Raw genomic sequence first — 20,187 nt, 5'->3', positions numbered from 1 at the left:
ATATTAGCTCATTATGCGCTGATAGTGTAAGTGGCCAAACTCTTCATCAGTAAGCGATGGGATAATAATTCTAAAATCAGCCCCAGCTGATGTTTCTTACATTTGAGAGCAGAAGGGAATTAACATGAAAGGGCCTCTGTGAATCTATTATCTCTAGTGACTATTATATCATGATGAACTTATTTGTAAAACATCTGCCTTTTAATGTTGGGGATTTATACGTTTAGGAATTCCTAAAACCCTGCTGCTGCATGACAATGGCATACAGATAATACAAAGAGCAGACAGCAGAACTAGGACACTGAGTGAGCTCAGTGCAAGGAAAAACTTGAAAAAGCAAACAAGATCTTCACTTGAGATAATCTGCTGTTCTCATGGAAAAAGAAACTAAGTGATAAGTCCTCAGGAAAACTGTAAACGGGTGGCCAGCGGCATCTAAGATTGCTAACTCAGTGGATTAGGGAAGGAAATTAATAGCTATGAGGAAATACAGTAGCACATATAGCTCATAATTTTGAGCTTCTTTTTTCCATATTGCTCCCATCTGTCATGCTGTTGCCCACTCAATGTCCAAAGCTGGTGTAACCACTGGGCAGCTGTGCTCTTAAGACAGGAGAGGTCTGCAGATCACAGGTCACTGCTGATTTTTTCTTTGTATCAAAAACAATGTCTAACAAGTTACACAAACTTTAGTAAGAGTAACCGTGATGCCCCAAGCATTGAGACAAATGCTGGGTGAAATTTTAAAATGTGCCTCACAGGGTTCATGGTCATGTGAAGGAGACAGACATGAATAACCAGTGGAAAAGTAACATGCTTCCATAGGGCTAAAACTTAGGAAGCACTAAAATATGAATTCCCATATTGTCTTTATAAAACTGCTTAACTCCTGGAATGTCAGTAGTGTTAGGCCTCATTGCTTTTCTCTATGAAATGGACATGATGGTAATGACTTCCTTTACAGAATTTCTGTGTTGTGTAAATGTACTGATATAATTCAATATATATCCACTCTCTATTGTCTTTATCAAGAGGAAAAAAATTTGGTTGGGGGTAAAAAATGGAAGACAAAGAAATCTATCAAATATATTTTTATAAATAATCATTCAAACATTTCCTGAATAATTTTACATTACTTAATTTAAAATTTAAGGTCCTTATCAATAATTTTAGCACATAAGTATACTTTTAAATCACCTTTTTGCACAGATTATAACACGAAGAACCAGAAAAATCAAGAGAATTTCTAAAGATTACTCAGCTAATAAGTGGCGGGGTCAGGCTTGGGTTCAGACCTTCTGACTCCTGCCTTGGTGCTCACATGCCTAGTTTTATATCTCAGAGTACTGGACTTGGCTAGTGTCTTAGTCCATTCTCATGTTGCTATAAATAAATACCTGAGACTAAGTAATTTAAGAAAAACACAGATTTAACTGACTCATGGTTCCACAGGCTTAACAGGAAGCATGACTGAGAGGCCTCAGGAAACTTACAATCATGGTGGAAGGTGAAGAGGAAACAAGGACCTTCTTCACATGGTGGCAGGGGAGAGAGAGAAAGAGAGCAGGGGGAAGCTCCGCACAGTTTTAAACCATCAGTTGTCGTGAGAACTTACTCACATTCACGAGAACAGCAAGGAGGAAATTCACCCCCATGATCCAATCACCTCCCACCAGACTCCTTCTCCAATACATTCGACATGAGATTTGGGTGGGGACACTGAGCCAAACCATAGTGCTAGATTTGCCAGTTTCTAAGTAGAAAAAGGACTATAACAGCAAATGTTTACATCACTTTTTTTGTCTGCTTAGCTTCTTTATCAATTTATTTTTATTAACATAAAATACTGTCATCTGAGTGAAGTATGATATACCTAAAAATTGTCATTAAGTACTTCTGTATTTAAGCACATCTATAGAGAATTTTGTTACTGAAAATGTAATCATGTACTTCCTACAAGTTAGCAAAAAAAAAACAAAAACAAAAAACACCAAGATTAATATAATCTTATACAATATATTATTCCCTTTTATGTTATCCAGATTTATTCCCATCAATATAAATGTATTCCTATATATTACCGTGTATTCGTGAATTGGATTTCTTAGGAGCATGTGAGGTCAGACAGATAATTTTCTATTTATACCAGAAAAGTCTTAGTCTTTGCAGTCATGGTCAATAAAGCAGTAATTTGAAATGTGAATCATAACATTTCTAAACAATATAATGAATAAATATAAACATAATATAACCTACCTTTATTCAATTTAATTGGTTTGTTCTTGATTGTACCTGAATGAGTTTGCTGGTTCCCCAAGTCCAAGTAGAAAATGTCTTACTCCGGTTCGATTTTCCTTGAGTCACTGTGGTAAACCTTTTTTCTGATGCAGAAAACACATAAAATAAAACAAACGTTATTGATGGACTCTTGATAAGCAAATTCCCTAAAGGTTAGCTGAAACTCAACCCCTTTCTTCACATTAAGAAAGCATATCGACATGAAAGTTCTATTTTTAAGTAATAAACTAAACTATCTCTCTATATCTATCCTATCTATCTGTCTGTCTATCCATCCATCCATCCATCCGTCCATCCATCCGTCCGTCCGTCCGTCCGTCCATCCATCCATCCATCCATCCATCCATCCATCCATCCATCCATCCACCCATCCATCCATCCAATCTGTCTATCTTTCTGGCTAGCTGTTTTCAAGCATCAGTATGTTAGGTATTATTGGTAACTCAATGTATAACTGATCAGCTCTATCAAGGTATCAAGATTCCACTGGGATCACTCCAGCCTTAGAAGGGAGTAACATGGATTTGCATGGAGCGCAGTGGATTAGTCACTGAGGCAAACACATCACCTTCTGATGGCCAGATCTACAGAATACCTGTATTATTTTGCAGTGCCTGGATTAGAAGTTATAGAACATGTGAAGACATTTAATGAAGTATCATTTTGGGGGTGTATGTCAAAATTTTCATGTGTAGATCGATGTTCAGAACTTTTGGGGTCCTGTTTCTATTGATTAATCTAAAGAGTGTATATGTGTGTGTGTAGAGAGGCCTAATGACAAATCTTCATCATCACTTAATTTTATTGTTTTGTTGATTCAGAGAGTCTTGAGTTCCTGGGATTGCTGCAGATTAAAATATGTCATGCTTGTGTAGAGTTAGTTAGGTCTCCAGCATGAGATAGACCAAGTGGGGGTTCTGGCGTGGCCAGTGGAACCCTGATCTGTGACATTTACTCTCTGTCTGCTTCCTCATCAGGAAGATGAGAAAGATGATTGTAAGGATCAAATGAGATAATGCATATGAAGTTTTGTTTTCCAAATTCTTGGTACGTAATGTGCACTTAACAATAATAAAAGTAATGATTCCATAATTTACACCAGGATTTAATCAGCAAGGCAGCAAACACTGATTTTATATTTGCCCTGTTTTGTTCTCCACAAAAGGTGAGATGTTCAAAGTGTATGATACTGCCAGCAGGTGCCTGTGCTTTCTGCCTCACTAAAGAGAGTTTCATGTGAATTTCAAAAGAAATTCCAAATGATATTCTTCTAAAAGAGAAATAGCTTCTGTGGGTCACAACTGAGGAAGCCACTGATATACAAAATTCTACTTTCTATAATACTGCTTTGGTATATTGATCGGTTTAACCAGCTTAACCTTTTTGAGTCTGTTACTCTTTCATAAATGTTGTTAGTGTTTGGTGTACTAGATGTTAAATGGATAGTACAGTGTATTGATTCTGAATCTAATTTTGGTTTCCAGGGTATTGAGGATAACTGCATCTGGCATTTAAAGCATTCCAATACTGCATGATAATTCTTTAAAATATTTTTTTCCGAAAAAAGACATTGTAAGCACATTTAAAGAGTTCCTAGTAAAAATTAAGTCTATGCAAATTTTTGTTATTGAAGATATCATTAGGCAGCATTGAAGAACTAAATTTATTCCAATAATCATTACAATAATGAAAAAATTCCTTGCTTCAATAATTGATTTATGCTTCATTTAAATGTACAGAGTAGTTCCAATATAATTTCTTATTAGCTCTAATGACGAATTTTAAAGTAGCATGACTCTGAAATAAAGATGAAAATTCTCCATACAACTTATTGCATTTAAATGGAATTAATATTTAATATTTTAAAAATCATTTGATGTAAATAGCCATCATGAATCACTGCAAATATACTAAGATGTAATTAAACGCTTTTTTCTTTTCAAATGCATCTACTTGTTTCATAATAAATTATTTTTGTACTCTTTCTTCTTTTAAGCTGTGCTATTACTTTTGAAATTATTTTTAATTGTGAAATAGCATCAACTCTAAAAAATTAGCAAATCAAAATATCTCCTCCTAGGCAAATTCAAAATAGCTGAATTATTGTTTAACATTTGCTTTTTCCTTGCAATTGTTTAAACCATGATGGTAAACACTCATTTTTCTAAAACAGAATGAAAATGGGCAAAACTTGGGGCAAAGGCAAGATCCTGTGATTATAAAGCTTTCACTGCATAAGACTGTACACATAGAGAAACTACTCTGTTACCTAATTCTGTACTTGACATTTTTGGGGGTGACAATATGTGTCATAAACTTGGTGGGGCAGGATTAGTATAGTTCCTATTGCCTAGATCCAGGAATCAGGCACCTAGGGGTATAGTGTTCAGAACAGCTGCCAGTACATCTGGGAGTTCTTAGTTCTCTTTTGTGGCACTGTGAAATTCAGAAGGCTGGCAGTGTGGGCTGTTATCAGATTCTCTTTGGCCATAAGGATCTGACCAATCTCTCTCTCTCTCTCTCTCTCTCTCTCTCTCACTCTCTCTCTCTCTCTCTCTCTCTCTCTCTCTCTCTCTCTCTCACACACACACACACACACACACACACACCCCAAATAAGAATTCGGGGGCAATCTCTATAGTCTATGGAGAATAAACTTATTTTAAGTATACTACAAGACATCAGGACAGCAGCTCTTCTGCCTGAGTGGTAGTTCCTGAAGCACTCTCGACCCAGCTCTGTACACTTAGTATGTTGAGAGGAAAAAGTCATGAAAAATGAGCCAAAAGTCCTAGTTCAGGTTCAATAACTCTCTCAAGGCCTCAGTTTTCTCATCTGTTATATAAAATCCATGTCATTTTTCTGGTAGATCCTTGGGGTTCATAGATTGACCATGTGAATGAATGCTTGTTAAGTTAGTGTGACTAAATTTTACCATCTAAACCAGGACAAGTTTGAGACTGCAGGAGGGAGATACTGTTAATTATACTGGTACAATATCCATAAACCAGGACTACCTGGGGCAAACAGGGTCATATGTTTACTCTACATATAGTGCTTTTAAAATTAGGAAGGTCTCTTTGACTATAAGATGTGATAGTGGCAGTGGTGATAGTATTTGACTATAAAGTGTGACAGTGGCAGAGGTGACAGTATCTAAAGCCTGGCTACCAAACCCGATTTGACAAGGTATAGTGAGTCTTTCTGTGACATCAGAGGAGGCAATATGAACAGCACAACCTTTGAAGCTGCCAATGTTCTGATAATAAGGAGAACATACAGATAGCGATTTTATACCTTCTTCCCATAGTAAACCATGGATGAAAAATTCTTGACTCCATCCTCACATTCCAGCCATGACCATGTTGATATTTGTGTTATTCCCATCCGCCCTGAACTTCCCCTCTAATCCGTTCAGGAAACTAGTCTTTTTGGATGTCGAATATTTTCATTTCAGAAAGCTGGCTGTGGTGGCTCATGCCTGTAATCTCAACACTTTGTGAGGCTGAACGGGGAGGATCGCTTGAAGCCAGGAGTTCGAGACTAGCTTGGACAACAAAGACCCCAAATCTAAAGAGAGAGAGAGAGAGGGAGAGAGAGGGAGAGAGAGAGAGAGAGAGACAGAGAGAGACAGAGAGAGACAGAGAGAGACAGAGAGAGAGAGAGAAAGCTGACTTCCCTGATAAAAGTTCACAGTGCCCTAGAGGTCAGTTGCTTGAAAAAGACAGATTAGTCCATAGTCCAATTCCTTTTAGCATTATGGATTTGTGTAATGGCCTACACTCGATACCGTCAGGTATGGTTTGCAATAGGGTACAATATTAAAATGAAATGGGTATTTTGAGAAAAGAATTCTTAATAAAGTTTTTTGAAAATCTGAAATATCTTTATGCTTCAAAGCCTTATAGAATGACTTTTTAAAAGATTTATCTATACTGTTTGCAAAGCAATAATAAGCGAAGTTCTTTTCTACAATTTTCCCTTCTATAAACCAGGCTTTCAAATAATGTAATCGGAAATGATGGATTTTCCCAGTTTAATAGAGCTCATAGAGAAGAAAGGTTGTATGCTATTCTTCAAGGTTATTATCAGTTATCACTATTAATTTTGGCCAGGAAAATGAGTCTATTGAGTTAAATAATCTTGATGTTTACTTAGAGAAAATAATTTTTTATTGCTAAACTATCTTTCTTCTTTCTATCATGCTTGGAGATTAGAGAATAAGGAAAACAAAAATACTATATTTTTGCAGCTGCTTGATTTAATAATAGAGACAAAAATCTGTTGACATTTGTATTATTTAATCAACATTGTACAATCTGAAAAAAAACCGTATCAGCTACATTAAGGTTCCTTTTTTTCAAACAACTCTTTTTAAAGAAAATTTATTCTTTTATAATATTTTATGTTAAGCTAATTGCTAGAATCAGTGAAATCAGGAAATTTTACTAAATAATGATCTAACTGATTACAGAACCTTTATTCCTTTTTTTTTTAAATTTTTATTTTTCATTTCAACAGGTTTTGGGGGAACAGGTGGTGTTTGATTACATGGATAAGTTTTTCAGCGATGATTTCTGAGATTATGGTGCACCCATCACCTGAGCAGTGTACACTGTACTCAATGTGTAGTCTTTTATCCCTCACCCCTCTACCACCCTTTCCCCTGAGTCTCCAAAGTCCAATGTATTATTCTTATGCCTTTGCATCCTCATAGCTTAGCTCCCACTTATGAGTGAGAATACATGTTTAGTTTTCCATTCCTGAGTTACCTCACTTAGAATAATGGTCTTCAATTCCATCCAGGTTGCTGCTAATGCCATTATTTCACTTCTTTTTATGGCTGAGTAGTATTCCATGGTGCGTGTGTGTGTGTGTGTGTGTGTGTGTATATATATACATATATATAATATATATCATATTTTCTTTATCCACTCGTTGATTAATCGGCATCGGCATTTGGGCTGGTTCCATATTTTTGCAATTGCAAATTGTGCCATTATAAACGTGTGTGTGCAAGTATCTTTTTCATTAATAATTTCTTTTCCTCTGGGTAGACATCCAGGAGTGGGATTGGTGGATCAAATGATAGATCTACTTTTAGTTCTTTAAGGAATCTCCACACTGTTTTTCATAGCGGTTGTACTAGTTCACATCCTTTATTCCTAAGAATATACAGGTGGTCTAAATTTAGGATTATCTGGTTCCACATAAGGAATATACGATTTTTCTATTGCATATAGCAGGTGGTATCAACAAGAATAATTGCCTTAGCATACACTGAGTAAAGACTAATAAGAAGAAATTACATTACCAAACAGACAGATGACGTTCATTTCCTTGATGCCAAACTGCACAGACTTAATAGCATTTTTTCACTAAAAAATTTAAAATCATTTTAAGTAATATATGGTAGAAACGGTAAGTTTAAAATCCAAAAGACTCTTCCTGGTAATTTATAGGACTCAATTTTTCCTTTGATGTATATGCATAAAAATTATTCTTCAGCCATAGCTAAAAACAAGGCTGGAAGTATTTAGAGTTGTTACCGAAGTCATGCAAACACTGTTGGCCAATCTGGAAAGAGGCAACATTTCACTGACATTTGAAATTGAATTGGAAATTCCATGATTGTTTTTAATAAAGAGTATTTGTTTAGAGACAGTGTCTCACTGAAACGGGGTGGCACAATCACAGCACCCTGAAGCCTGGAACGCCTTGGCTCAAATATTCTTCCTGCCTCAGCCCCAAAGTTCTGGGACTACAAGCATGAGTCGCCATGCCTGGCCAACACTCTTTTTTTTTTTTTTTTTTTTTTGTAAAGGGGGCGATTATAGTGAACCATACATTTTATAAATGAGTACCATTTCAAATATGCATACACTGGGTGCCTACAGTATTTCCTATCCTTTTTGAAATTTTTTTTTTAAAAAAGTCATAGTGTATAACTTAAGGGCTTATCATCTCTTACTGTTTCTGAAAGGAAAAAAAAACGTGGACATAAATGGGTTTAAAATATGTTTGTTTTAAGTAAAAAAGAATGATTTAACATACAAGCAGACAACAAACATGAAAAATGCTCAACATAATTAATGTTCAGAAAAATGCAAATCAAAACCACAATGAAATACCATCTCACATGGGTCAGAATGGCTATTATTAAAAAGTCAAAAAATAACAGATGTTAGTGAGGATGCAGAGAAAAGGGAATGCTTGTACATTGTTGGTGACAATGTAAATTAGTTCAACCTTTATAAAAAACCATATGGAGAGTTCTCAAAAAACTAAAAATAGTACCACCATTCAACCAAACAATCCCATTATTGTGTATCTATGCAAAGGAAAATAAATCATTTATTTTAAATTATTAAATCATCTATTTACATCATTATATCAAAAAGACCCCCACACTTGTATGTTAATTGCAGCACTAGCCACATTAGCAAAGATATGGAATCAACCTTAGTGTCCATCAATGGATGACTGGATAAAGAAAATGTGGAATATATACACCACAGAATACTATGCATCCATGAAAATGAATACAATCATGCCTTTTTCAGCAGCATAGATCAAGCTGGAGGCCATTATGCTGAGGGAAATAACTCAGGAACCGAAAACCAAACACTGTATGTTCTCACTTATAAGTGGTAGCTAAACAATGGGTAAACATGAACACATAGAGAGAAATAATAGACACTGGAGACTCCAAAAGCAGGGAGAGAGAGATGAAAAATTACCTCTTGGGTACAATGTTCATCATTTGGGTGATGGGTACACTAAAAGTCCAGACTTTATCAATATGCAATGTAACCAAACTGTACATGTACCCGTTGAATCTATCATTTTTCAAAAAGAAAATGATTTAGGGAACAGTTTTGTGACTTCAGTAATCCTCAAAATTTTGTTTACATTAAAGAGAGTCATAATAAAACTGGATTTTACTTCCTAATTTCAGCTGTATTATGCCATTAATCTATACACATAATCAGAGGGCATACCTTAGAATTTTTTTCACATATTATGAATTATGAAAAGAAATGTGGCATAAATTTAGAATGTGCTTCATAGAGAGTATTTTTATATTTTCTGTTCTTAGTTTTTAAAGTGTGAAGGTTCAACATGTCATAGTCTCAATACTAATAATAAAATTATATTAAACTTAGTCACTTTTCATATGTAGTCCTTTATTTTTTAAAAAACAACTCGGATTTTTGATGGAAAAAAATGCAAATTGCTGGAGAGCAATGAATGCAGATTCACAGTGTTCTCCACATATCCTTACAGATAAGCTTACATTTATTGAGAACTTACTGGTTGCTGGGCACAGAGCTCTGTGAGGATCCAACTGATCCTCAAGAACATTTGTAAAAGAATATAAGTAAATTGTTATTCTAGGTTCTTACAAACCTTGGTTCTAATGTTCTATAGTTGTCTCATGCACACCTCAATGTACAGTGATTACTTCTTCTAGAAAGCAATTTGTCTTCATTTACACATTCATAATTTCAATTTTTTAGAAACTGAAACTTTCTTTACATACTTGTACTTATTTATTTTATATATTTATAGATTTAATTGTATATATTTATATATTTAAGTTATGGAATTGCAGTAACTATTACTGGCATAAATAGGATTGGAAATGACAATGCTGTCAGAAGTATGCAACTCAATTGGCATTCAACATAGCTGAGGACAGCAGTCTGTATGTTTTAAAGGGGAAATGAAGAATCTCCAATCTCTTCCCGGCTATAAGCTGTACAACTTTCTAGTTCTTTGTGTATTTATTCTTAGAATATGTCTGAATGAAAGAAGTTGTATAAATGCAAAGTAGACAAAAGGCAATGACAAGATTACAGGCTGCTGGGTGTGATGACAGATAATCTAAGTGTTGTGATCATGAATAACATGTGCTCATTAAAATTTTTATACATATGTGAATATCCTAATGTGTTAATCTTTAAATATTTTGAGCAATTGTTATGTGTTTTTATACTTTTCTAAGAGTTTTCTACTGAAGTATCAAAAACGTTGCAAATGTGTTAATGGCCACAATATATAACCAAATAAATTATGTTTCTTCATTCTAATATAATATTCTTAATGGTAAAAATGCTTAGCAGCTTACTCCAAAGCAATCTTTTATGTCATATACCACATTTAAATGACATGACAATTAAAATATATTTCAACCAAGGTATATATTTTTGATTTGATAAAATAATTTGAAAGACGTCAACTCAAAACATATAATGCCAATTATTTTAGTAAAATAAAATAGAGTCAGTTTTTTTCTAATAAGAATACGCCTGGCCTAAAGTCACACTTTCTTACGCATCTAACAGTATTCTCATTTTATCATATTTTTAAAATCCACACCACCTCATATTTTCTGTTACCTTATATGGATAGTGCTAATGATACATGTAGTAAACCTTCTATTTAGCTCTGTAGTTGAATGGATTTAATTTCAGTTGTCAAATAATGTGAAAAAAAATTCCAGTAACCCTGTGAGTTAAAATATGTTAGAACCATGAAAGCAAATGTTTCACAAACAGCAATAATTTATTGACCACATTCTCTGCCAGTATAAAATTAAAAGTTCAGAATATGTCCATTTGGGAAGGCTGATGACTTACTTTTCTGAGTGACTTAAAAGAAACTTTGAACAAGTTTCTTTTTAAAGCAGATAAAATGAATTAGAGGTTAGGAATGTTGTTTCTTCCTTATATGTCACAAAGAATAATTCACTATGGTTCACAAAGCAGTTTCTCAGTGACTTAAATTACAAAAGAAAGAACCTCTAAGTTTAATAATTAAAACAATAAAGGGATAAATAAAATATTCTCAGTTGCCCTTCTGCACCAGTCCTTCACCCTTATTTATCTACTATAAATGACTTCCTGTGTATCTTTTTTTGGTGCTTTCTCCTCTGCATTTATTAACCTGTGCAGACACATGGGTTGTTTTCAGTTGAGCCCTCAAAAAACAGACTCTGAGACAGGCTGTTGCATGTAGCAGGGTCTTTTCAGTGAGCACTTTGGAATACACTTCTAAGATATCCACTGAAGGAAGGCAGGAAGGCAGCATTGGACAGGAGAACAAGCTGATCTTGGATGAATTTGAACTGATGCCTTGGTCAAACTTACAGAGAAACTCGACAGGGAAGGGTGCTAGGATTTTGTATCCCCGCATCAGTTATTGGCCAACCTTTGGAAGTAATTCCCAGAGAAGTATAAAACGCAGAGCCACCATTAGCTGATAATCTGAGCAACTGCAGAGTGGCCTTGAAGAGGGAATCTGAGTGGAGGACTCCACAATATCCTTTATGTCTACATACGCAGTTAAGATTTCCATTGATTTAATAAAAAATAAAATCACATATGCATGACTTTCAACTATTTGCATTTTTATTTAACTATGTAATGTACACATCCTTCTAAGTGAAAGTATATAGTTCTGTCTCATTCATTTTAGTGGTTACATAATAATCATAATATACATTTAATTTGTTTTTGTTTTCTTTGTTGCTAATGCAAACAATGCTACAATATCTTTTTAGATATGTTTCTCTGAATTTATACTTTATTAAAAATTTCATTTTACCCAATATGGATTTAAAAACTTTAATGAATGTAAAATTAACAATTTTTAAACTAAATTAATTAATTAAATTAATAATATTAATTGCTAGGTAATAATTTTAAAATTCCAATAATTGTTTTATTATACAAATAATTTAATTAACTCATTAAATAAATTTCCAGAAGTTCAAGTATACATGTTTAAATAAACCATAGACTTTGCTAAATTGTTATAGTAACACAAACTACCACAAAGTTTATAGAAATATCTGTTTAATCTAAAAGTTTTCAACATAAATATATATACTTATATATATTCAACATATATATATTCAACATAAAAATATATGTATATATTTTGCCAATAAGGACCAGAAAATGTTTTATTATTATTACATTTTAAGTTCTAGGGTACATGTGCACAATGTGCAGGTTTGTTACATATGTATTACATGTGCCATGTTGGTGTGCTGCACCCATTAACTCGTCATTTACATTAGGTATATCTCCTAATGCTATCCCTCCCCCCTCTCCCCTCCCCACAATAGGCCCAGGTGTGTGATGTTCTTCTTAAGGACCAGAAAAATATTATCTGTAATTTTAATTTGTATTTTCTTGACCTTTGGCACATTTGTATATTTTTTAATGTTTGTCATCTATTTGTTTTGCCGACTTTTCCTTTTCCTCTTTTTTGGCGGCAGATTTTGTTTATCTTGTTCTCATTAATATATCCTATGTGCTTTAATATTTCCACCTAATGAATTGCTTAAATGATTTTGCTTTTGCATCTTTTAGATACAGAAGATCTACGGTTGTGTCTTTTATCTTAGTTAAGAAATCCTCTCACTGCAAGGTCCACAAATATTCTGCTATAATTCTTCTAAACTCATCCTAATTTTATTCTTGTACATATATATATATTTAGATGTCTAGATCATACTTAGGAAGTGAAAAAACAAATTTCAGAAAAAAAAGTATAGTATAATCATATTTTGGAAAATAAAATAAATATTTTTTAAAACCCTAACATAGTTACGTGTACAGAAGCAGAGAAATCTCTTCTAGTAAAAGTAAAGTCTGCAATAGCATGTGCATCAAACTGCAGATGACAGCACCTCTGGGGCATGGAGTTGGACCAAGGAAAGGGGAAGAATTTCATTCTTTATGACTCTTGAAAAACAGAAAAAATAATGATAAAATAGTGGAAAATTTTTATATTGTATTTTGGGCTTTACTTTTTTTGGTCAAGTTTCCAATTTTTTATATATATATCCTCTCTCTCTCTATATATATATATATATAAAATATATATACTCATTAATTGTATTTTAATTGTGTTTCATTACCAGAATATAAAATTTAAGGCTCTGAGGAATCCACCACTAAGTGGAATAGTTTTGAATATTTCTTTAAATTGAAGATGAATTATTTCTTACATTTGTAGATTGTTAAAGCCTTGCCTAGGCCTTATAAAACAATCCTCGTAATTATTCATTGCCTTGGGGAAGTGAGACTGGAGCAAGTTGCAGAAGGATTGATTAAAGCTCAGTCCTATCTGAGACTTGGTTTGCAGAAAATGTAGGTCCTGGCAACAAATTTGTTTTCATTCCTGAGTCAGGTTCTCCCTTTAGGTCTTCCTGCCTACATTTTTAGTCTACCTAAAATTTTTTCAGTTTATGGTTTGAGGTAGGGATTGCTTTTTTTCAACTTAAGTTTATATATAATTTATATACAGTAAAATGTTGAGTTTAACAAATTTATGCAGTCATAACTTTCATCAAAATAAAAATATATAATATTTTCACCATTTCTAAAAGCTTCTTCATGATCCCTTGTGGTTAATACCTTCCCTATACTCCCAGTCCCTGGCAACAACTGATATGTCTCCTCTATAGTTTTGCCTTTCCCAGGAAGTCATACAAATGGAAAAATATAGTATGCTGCCTCTTGAGCCTGGCTTCTTTCACTTAGCATAATTCTTTTGAGACTGATCCATATTGTTGTGTGTATATCAGTAATTTGTTCATTTGAATTGCTGAATAGTAGTATTCCATTGTACGGATGTACTACAATCTGCTTAACCATTTTCAGTTGAAGGACACTTGAGCTGTTTCCATTTTCTGGCAATTATGAAAATAATACATTGTTATAAACATTTACATACAAAGCTTTGTATGGATATGTTTTCATTCTCTTGGGTAAATATCTAGGACTAGATTTTTTTTTCATGGATAGTCAGGTATCCATTGATTGGATAATCTATTTTTTCACTACTGGTTAGAATATGGTTTTAATAAAATACTAACTACCCCTCTTATTATTCTTTCACAAGGTTTTCTTGGCAAATCTTACACATTTTTCTTCCATTTTAACTTTTGTGCAATTTAATTGTGTTTCAAAAAGCAAAGTAACAAAAAATCCTGCCCTGCCCGGATTTTGATGTTAATAAACATATGTAACATATATAAATACATAAACATATGTTATATCTATTAATTCAAGAAGGATCTGTATTATTATGATACAACAGTCTTTCCATCTAAGAGCATATCATGTCTCTCCATTCATTCAGGTTTTATATGTATTTTTTTTTTTAAGATGGAGTCTTGCTCTGTCCCCCAGGGTGGAGTGCAGTGGTGCGATCTGGGTACACTGGAAGCTCCGCCTCCTGGGTTCACGCCATTCTCCTGCCTCAGCCTCCCGAGTAGCTGGGGCTACAGGCCCCCACCACCACGCCTGGCTAAATTTTTGTATTTTTTTAGTAGAGACGGGGTTTCACCGTGTTAGCCAGGATGGTCTCCATCTCCTGACCTTGTGATCTGCCCACCTCAGCCTCCCAAAGTGCTGGGATTACAGGCGTGAGCCACCACGCCTAGCGCATCCCTGTCTTATTACTAAAGATATTAGAAAGGCTTTTAACATTTCTTTGACTTGCTGCTTGTTTTGGCTTTTGGTAAATACTAACTAATGTACATAGAAATGTTTCTTCAAATTCTTTCTTAACTATAGACTTTAAAAATCAGTTATAGCAAATGGAATTATGTCAAACATTTTGTCTGCATCTATTAATATTTTTCTCCTTTTAAATGACTCATGTTGACAGACTTTCTACTATTAAACCATACTTGCATTTCTAGACTAAATCTGATTGGTAGCAAATGATTAAAGTTATATTCTTGTATTTGTTTTGTTAATAATTTAAACATTGTGCTTTTAGATGCTGGATCTGGCTTACTTTGTAATCATATTAATATTTCTACAGAAAAGTGTTTGAATTAGACTTAGGAAGTCAGGTTTTTCTACCAAATCAATTTTTGAAAAGCACCTTTTGGTTTCGGATATAAGAACTGGGGGAGATACTGTGTAAGAATTTTATGCTTCTTAAAGTTCTATCTGTATCTGATCGTCTACCTTTTTCAATGGTAAAATGTTAACATCTTCTATAATTATTGGTATGCTCAAAATTCCTATTGTTGGATCAATATTTAACATTTATATTTTGTTGAGAATGTATCCATTTTCCTCTTTTTACATTTATTGCTTTGGTGTAGAGATGAGAAATCAATCAAGCATTGGAGTTTGGAACGTATCTAGGGTCTTGGATGACAAAGAACATCAGTAAAGAAATCAAAAAAGAAACAGACAAAAAGCTGCAAGAAAAGGTTAGAGTAGGATTACATGAGTTAAAGGAAAGAAACTTGCAGATGAATTAACCTTGCTCTAGGTCCCAATTTACATAAATATTTGTACCCATTTTATCTGGACTTTAAGTTTGAATTGGGCTGTCCGTATTACTGGTGTCTTCTAGGTAGTATCTCCTATAAAGGGAGAGGCTTCTAATACCAAATTAATCTTACCAGTGTCCTTGAATCTGCAGTCACTTAAAATCAGTATATACTCCTAAAAAGATACTGTGAAAAAGAACCTAGGGAGAGTTCAAGAGTGGCTTGGGATAACCTCTGATTTAGGAGAAATCAAACAAACCTTACAGCGCTTCTTCTATTCCCACCCCCCACCCGCCGACCCCCACCCCAGGGACAGGTTCTCATTCTGACACCCAGGTGGGAGTATAGTCGTGAAATCATGGTTCACTGCAGCCTCACCTCCTGGGTTCAGTTGATCCTCCCACCTTCCTGTGTTGTTGGGACTACAGGCACGTGGACCACGCTTGGCTCATTTATTTTTATTTTTATTTTTGTAGAGAGGCGGGGGTCTCAATATGTTTCCCAGGCTGGTCATGAACTTCTGGGCTCAAGCAGTCCTCTGGCCTTGGCCTCCTAAACTGCTGGGATTACAGGTGTGAACCACTATGCCTAGCCTATTTCAGTTTTTTTTATGCCTCCATTGATCCTCTTGAGGCAACACTCTTCATGGCACTGAATCCAGAATCTGTATTCAGATGCAATCTGTCCACTACATTATTGATATTTCACTTTCAAGATTAAGATGGGAAAATTTTGAGTTTTTAAGTCTTTCTTAAGAATAACAATCTTGAGAAATTCAGTTAATAATGTTCAGAGATCCTTTTGAACTATAAAGCAGAATTAACTACAGTTGAAATTTGTAATAGTTTCCTTCACATTAATATTAAATTCATATTCTTATTTTTTTGAGACCAAAGTTACTTACTGAGAGAAATCAATTACAGGATGAAAAACATCTAATAACTTAAATCCCTCAGTGATCAACTAGTTTATGTATTGTTTTGGTTAATAATTCTGAGGCTTTTAGATTTAGAATTTATCAGGAAGGATTAAAAGATGTTGCATGTTGTAATATTCATTATGAGGGTTGTATTTGGATTTACATGTTTCTACCAGTTCTTGTAAGTCACCGTACAGTATTTCAGACAAAATACATTTCTACAACCCTTGGTTTAATGTTCCTACAGTCATTTAAAAATCTATTTTTAAAAAACTTTAAGTTCTGGGACACATGTGCTGACCATGCAGGTTTGTTACATAGTTATACGTGTGCCCTCATGGTTTGCTGCACCTATCAACCTGTCATCTAGGTTTTAAGCCCCACATGCACTGGGGAAAGGGGAGGGAGATCATTAGGACAAATACCTAATTTGTTTTAATTTACTCTTGATTTGAATAGCTTCTACTTCCCAAAACTCCCATTTTAGAGTTTGAATTGTTTTAGCTGTTAATTTTTCTTTTCTTGCTGACCATGGACTAGACAAATAAATATTGACTTTCAGTAGCTGACAGTAGTTGACATAAAATTCTGGTTCCAGAAGAACAAAGGGGTCTTCGTAACTGAAATAAAGACATGTTTACATTTCATCCTGTTAATCTGTCTATCGAAATAGATTCACAATACAGATGTTTCTAGGTAAAAAGCATCAGTTAGTGGTATTTACCACTTTATTCAAAGGCTTCACAAAAGGAGCATTTTTCAATCAAAAATTGCTCTTTTCCTTGGCAATCACATCCAGCCAAGGTTTAAAGAGTGTGTTAGAAGATCACACAGTGATCTTTAATTTGTAATTAATTATTAATATATAGTTCTTTCTTGGTTTCTGTTTCTTTTTTTTTAATTATACTTTAAGTTCTAGGGTACATGTGCACAATGTGCAGGTTACATATGTATACATGTGCCATGTTGGTACGCTGCACCCATTAACTCATCATTTACATTAGGTATATCTCCTAATGCTATCCCTCCCCCCACCCCACAACACGCCCCGGTGTGTGATGTTCCCTGCCTTGTGTCCAAGTGTTCTCATTGTTCAATTCCCACCTATGAGTGAGAACATGCAGCATCTGCTTTTCTGTCCTTGCAATAGTTGGCTCAGAATGATGGTTTCCAGCTGCATCCATGTCCCTACAAAGGACATGAACTCATCCTTTTTTATGGCTGCATAGTGTTCCATGGTGTATATGTGCCACATTTTCTTAATCCAGTCTGTCATTGATGGACATTTGGGTTGGTTCCAAGTCTTTGCTATTGTGAATAGTGCCACAATAAACATACGTGTGCATGTGTCTTTATAGCAGCATGATTTATAATCCTTTGGGTATATACCCAGTAATGGGATGGCTGGGACAAATGGTATTTCTAGTTCTAGATCCTTGAGGAATTGCCACACTGTCTTCCACAATGGTTGAACTAGTTTACAGTCCCACCAACAGTGTAAAAGTGTTCCTATTTCTCCACATCCTCTCCAGCACCTGTTGTTTCCCGACTTTTTAATGATCACCATTCTAACTGGTATGAGATAGTACCTCATTGTGGTTTTTATTTGCATTTCTCTGATGGCCAGTGATGATGAGCATTTTTTCATGTGTATGTTGGCTGTATAAATGTCTTCTTTTGAGAAGTGTCTGTTCATATCCTTTACCCACTTTTTGATGGAGTTGTTTTTCTCTTGTAAATTTGTTTGAGTTCTTTGTAGGTTCTGGATATTAGCCCTTTGTCAGATGAGTAGATTGCAAAATTTTCTCCCCTTCTGTAGGTTGCCTGTTCACTCTGATGGTAGTTTCTTTTGCTGTGCAGAAGCTCTTTAGTTTAATTAGATCCCATTTGTCAATTTTGGCTTTTGTTGCCATTGCTTTTGGTGTTTTATACATGAAGTCCTTGCCCATACCTATGTCCTGAATGGTATTGCCTAGGTTTTCTTCTAGAGTTTTTATGGTTTTAGGTCTAATATTTAAGTTTCTAATCCATCTTGAATTAATTTTTGTATAAGGTGTAAGGAAGTGATCCAGTTTCAGCTTTCGACTTTTGGCTAGCCAGTTTTCCCAGCACCATTTATTAAATAGGGAATCCTTTCCCCGTTTCTTGTTTTTGTCAGGTGTGTCAAAGACCAGATGGTTGTAGATGTGTAGTATTATTTCTGAGGGCACTGTTCTGTTCCATTGGTCTATATCTCTCTTTTGGTACCAGTACCATGCTGTTTTGGTTACTGTAGCCTTGTAGTATAGTTTGAAGTCAGGTAGCATGATGCCTCCAGCTTTGTTCTTTTGGCTTAGGATTGTCTTGGAGATGCGGGCTCTTTTTTGGTTCCTTATGGACTTTAAAGTAGTTTTTTTCCAATTCTGTGATGAAAGTCATTGGTAGGTTGATGGGGATGGCATTGAATCTATAAATAACCTTGGGCAGTATGGCCACTTTCACAATATTGATTCTTCCTATCCATGAGCATGGAATGTTCTTCCATTTGTTTGTGTCCTCTTTTATTTCACTGAGCAGTGGTTCTTAGTTCTCTTTGAAGAGGTCCTTCATATCCCTTGTAAGTTGGATTCCTAGGTATTTTATTCTCTTTGAAGCAATTGTGAATGGGAGTTCATTCATGATTTGGCTCTCTGTTTGTCTGTTATTGGTGTATAAGAATGCTTGTGATTTTTGCTCATTGATTTTGTATCCTGAGACTTTGCTGAAGTTGCTTATCAGCTTAAGGAGATTTTGGGCTGAGATGATGGGGTTTTCTAAACATACAATCATGTCATCTGCAAAAAGGGACAATTTAACTTCCTGTTTTCCTAACTGAATACCCTTTATTTCTTTCTCCTGTCCGATTGTTCTGGCCAGAACTTCCAACACTATGTTGAATAGGAGTGATGAGAGAGGGCATCCCTGTCTTCTGCTAGTTTTCAAAGGGAATGCTTCCAGTTTTTGCCCATTCAGCATGATATTGGCTGTGGGTTCGTCATAAATAGTTCTTATTATTTTGAGATACGTTCCATCAATAGCAAATTTATTGAGCGTTTTTAGCATGAAGGGCTGTTGAATTTTGTCAAAGGCCTTTTCTGTATCTATTGAGATAATCATGTGGTTTTTGTCTTTGGTTCTAGTTTTATGATGGATTACGTTTATTGATTAGTGTGTTGAACTACCCTTGCATCCCAGGGATGAAGCCCACTTGATCTTGGTGGATAAGCTTTTTGATGTTCTGCTGGATTCGGTTTGCCAGTATTTTATTGAGGATTTTTGAATCAATGTTCATCAGCGATATTGGTCTAAAATTCTCTTTTTTTGTTGTTGTGTCTCTGCCAGTCTTTGGTATCAGGATGATTCTGGCCTCATAAAATGAGTTAGGAAGTATTCCCTCTTCTTCTGTTGATTGGAACAGTTTCTGAAGGAATGGTACCAGCTGCTCTTTGTACCTTTGGTACAAAGAATTCGGCTGATACCGAAAATTAGGCTGTGAATTCGTCTGGTCCCGGACTGTTTTTGGTTGGTAGGCTATTAATTATTGCCTCAATTTCAGAGCCTGTTATTGGGCTATTAGGGATTCAACTTCTTCCTGGTTTAGTCTTGGGAGGGTGTATGTGTCCAGAAAATTATCCATTTC

At 34.8% G+C, this 20,187-nt stretch overlaps 1 protein-coding gene across 1 annotated transcript in view; it reads right to left on the bottom strand.

Annotated features, from left to right (window-relative positions):
- Positions 1–20,187, bottom strand: part of LOC105492632 (uncharacterized) — a 121,736-nt gene that overhangs the window by 59,293 nt on the left and 42,256 nt on the right. Inside the window, exon 6 of the mRNA XM_071099258.1 lies at positions 2,293–2,381. Within this exon, the coding sequence (XP_070955359.1) occupies positions 2,293–2,381 (89 nt within the window). The remainder of the gene's footprint in view (positions 1–2,292; positions 2,382–20,187) is intronic.

This window comes from Macaca nemestrina, chromosome 7, assembly GCF_043159975.1.
Source record: "Macaca nemestrina isolate mMacNem1 chromosome 7, mMacNem.hap1, whole genome shotgun sequence".
NCBI classification, from domain to species: domain Eukaryota; kingdom Metazoa; phylum Chordata; class Mammalia; order Primates; family Cercopithecidae; genus Macaca; species Macaca nemestrina.
This window is presented reverse-complemented; position numbering and strand designations above follow the sequence as displayed.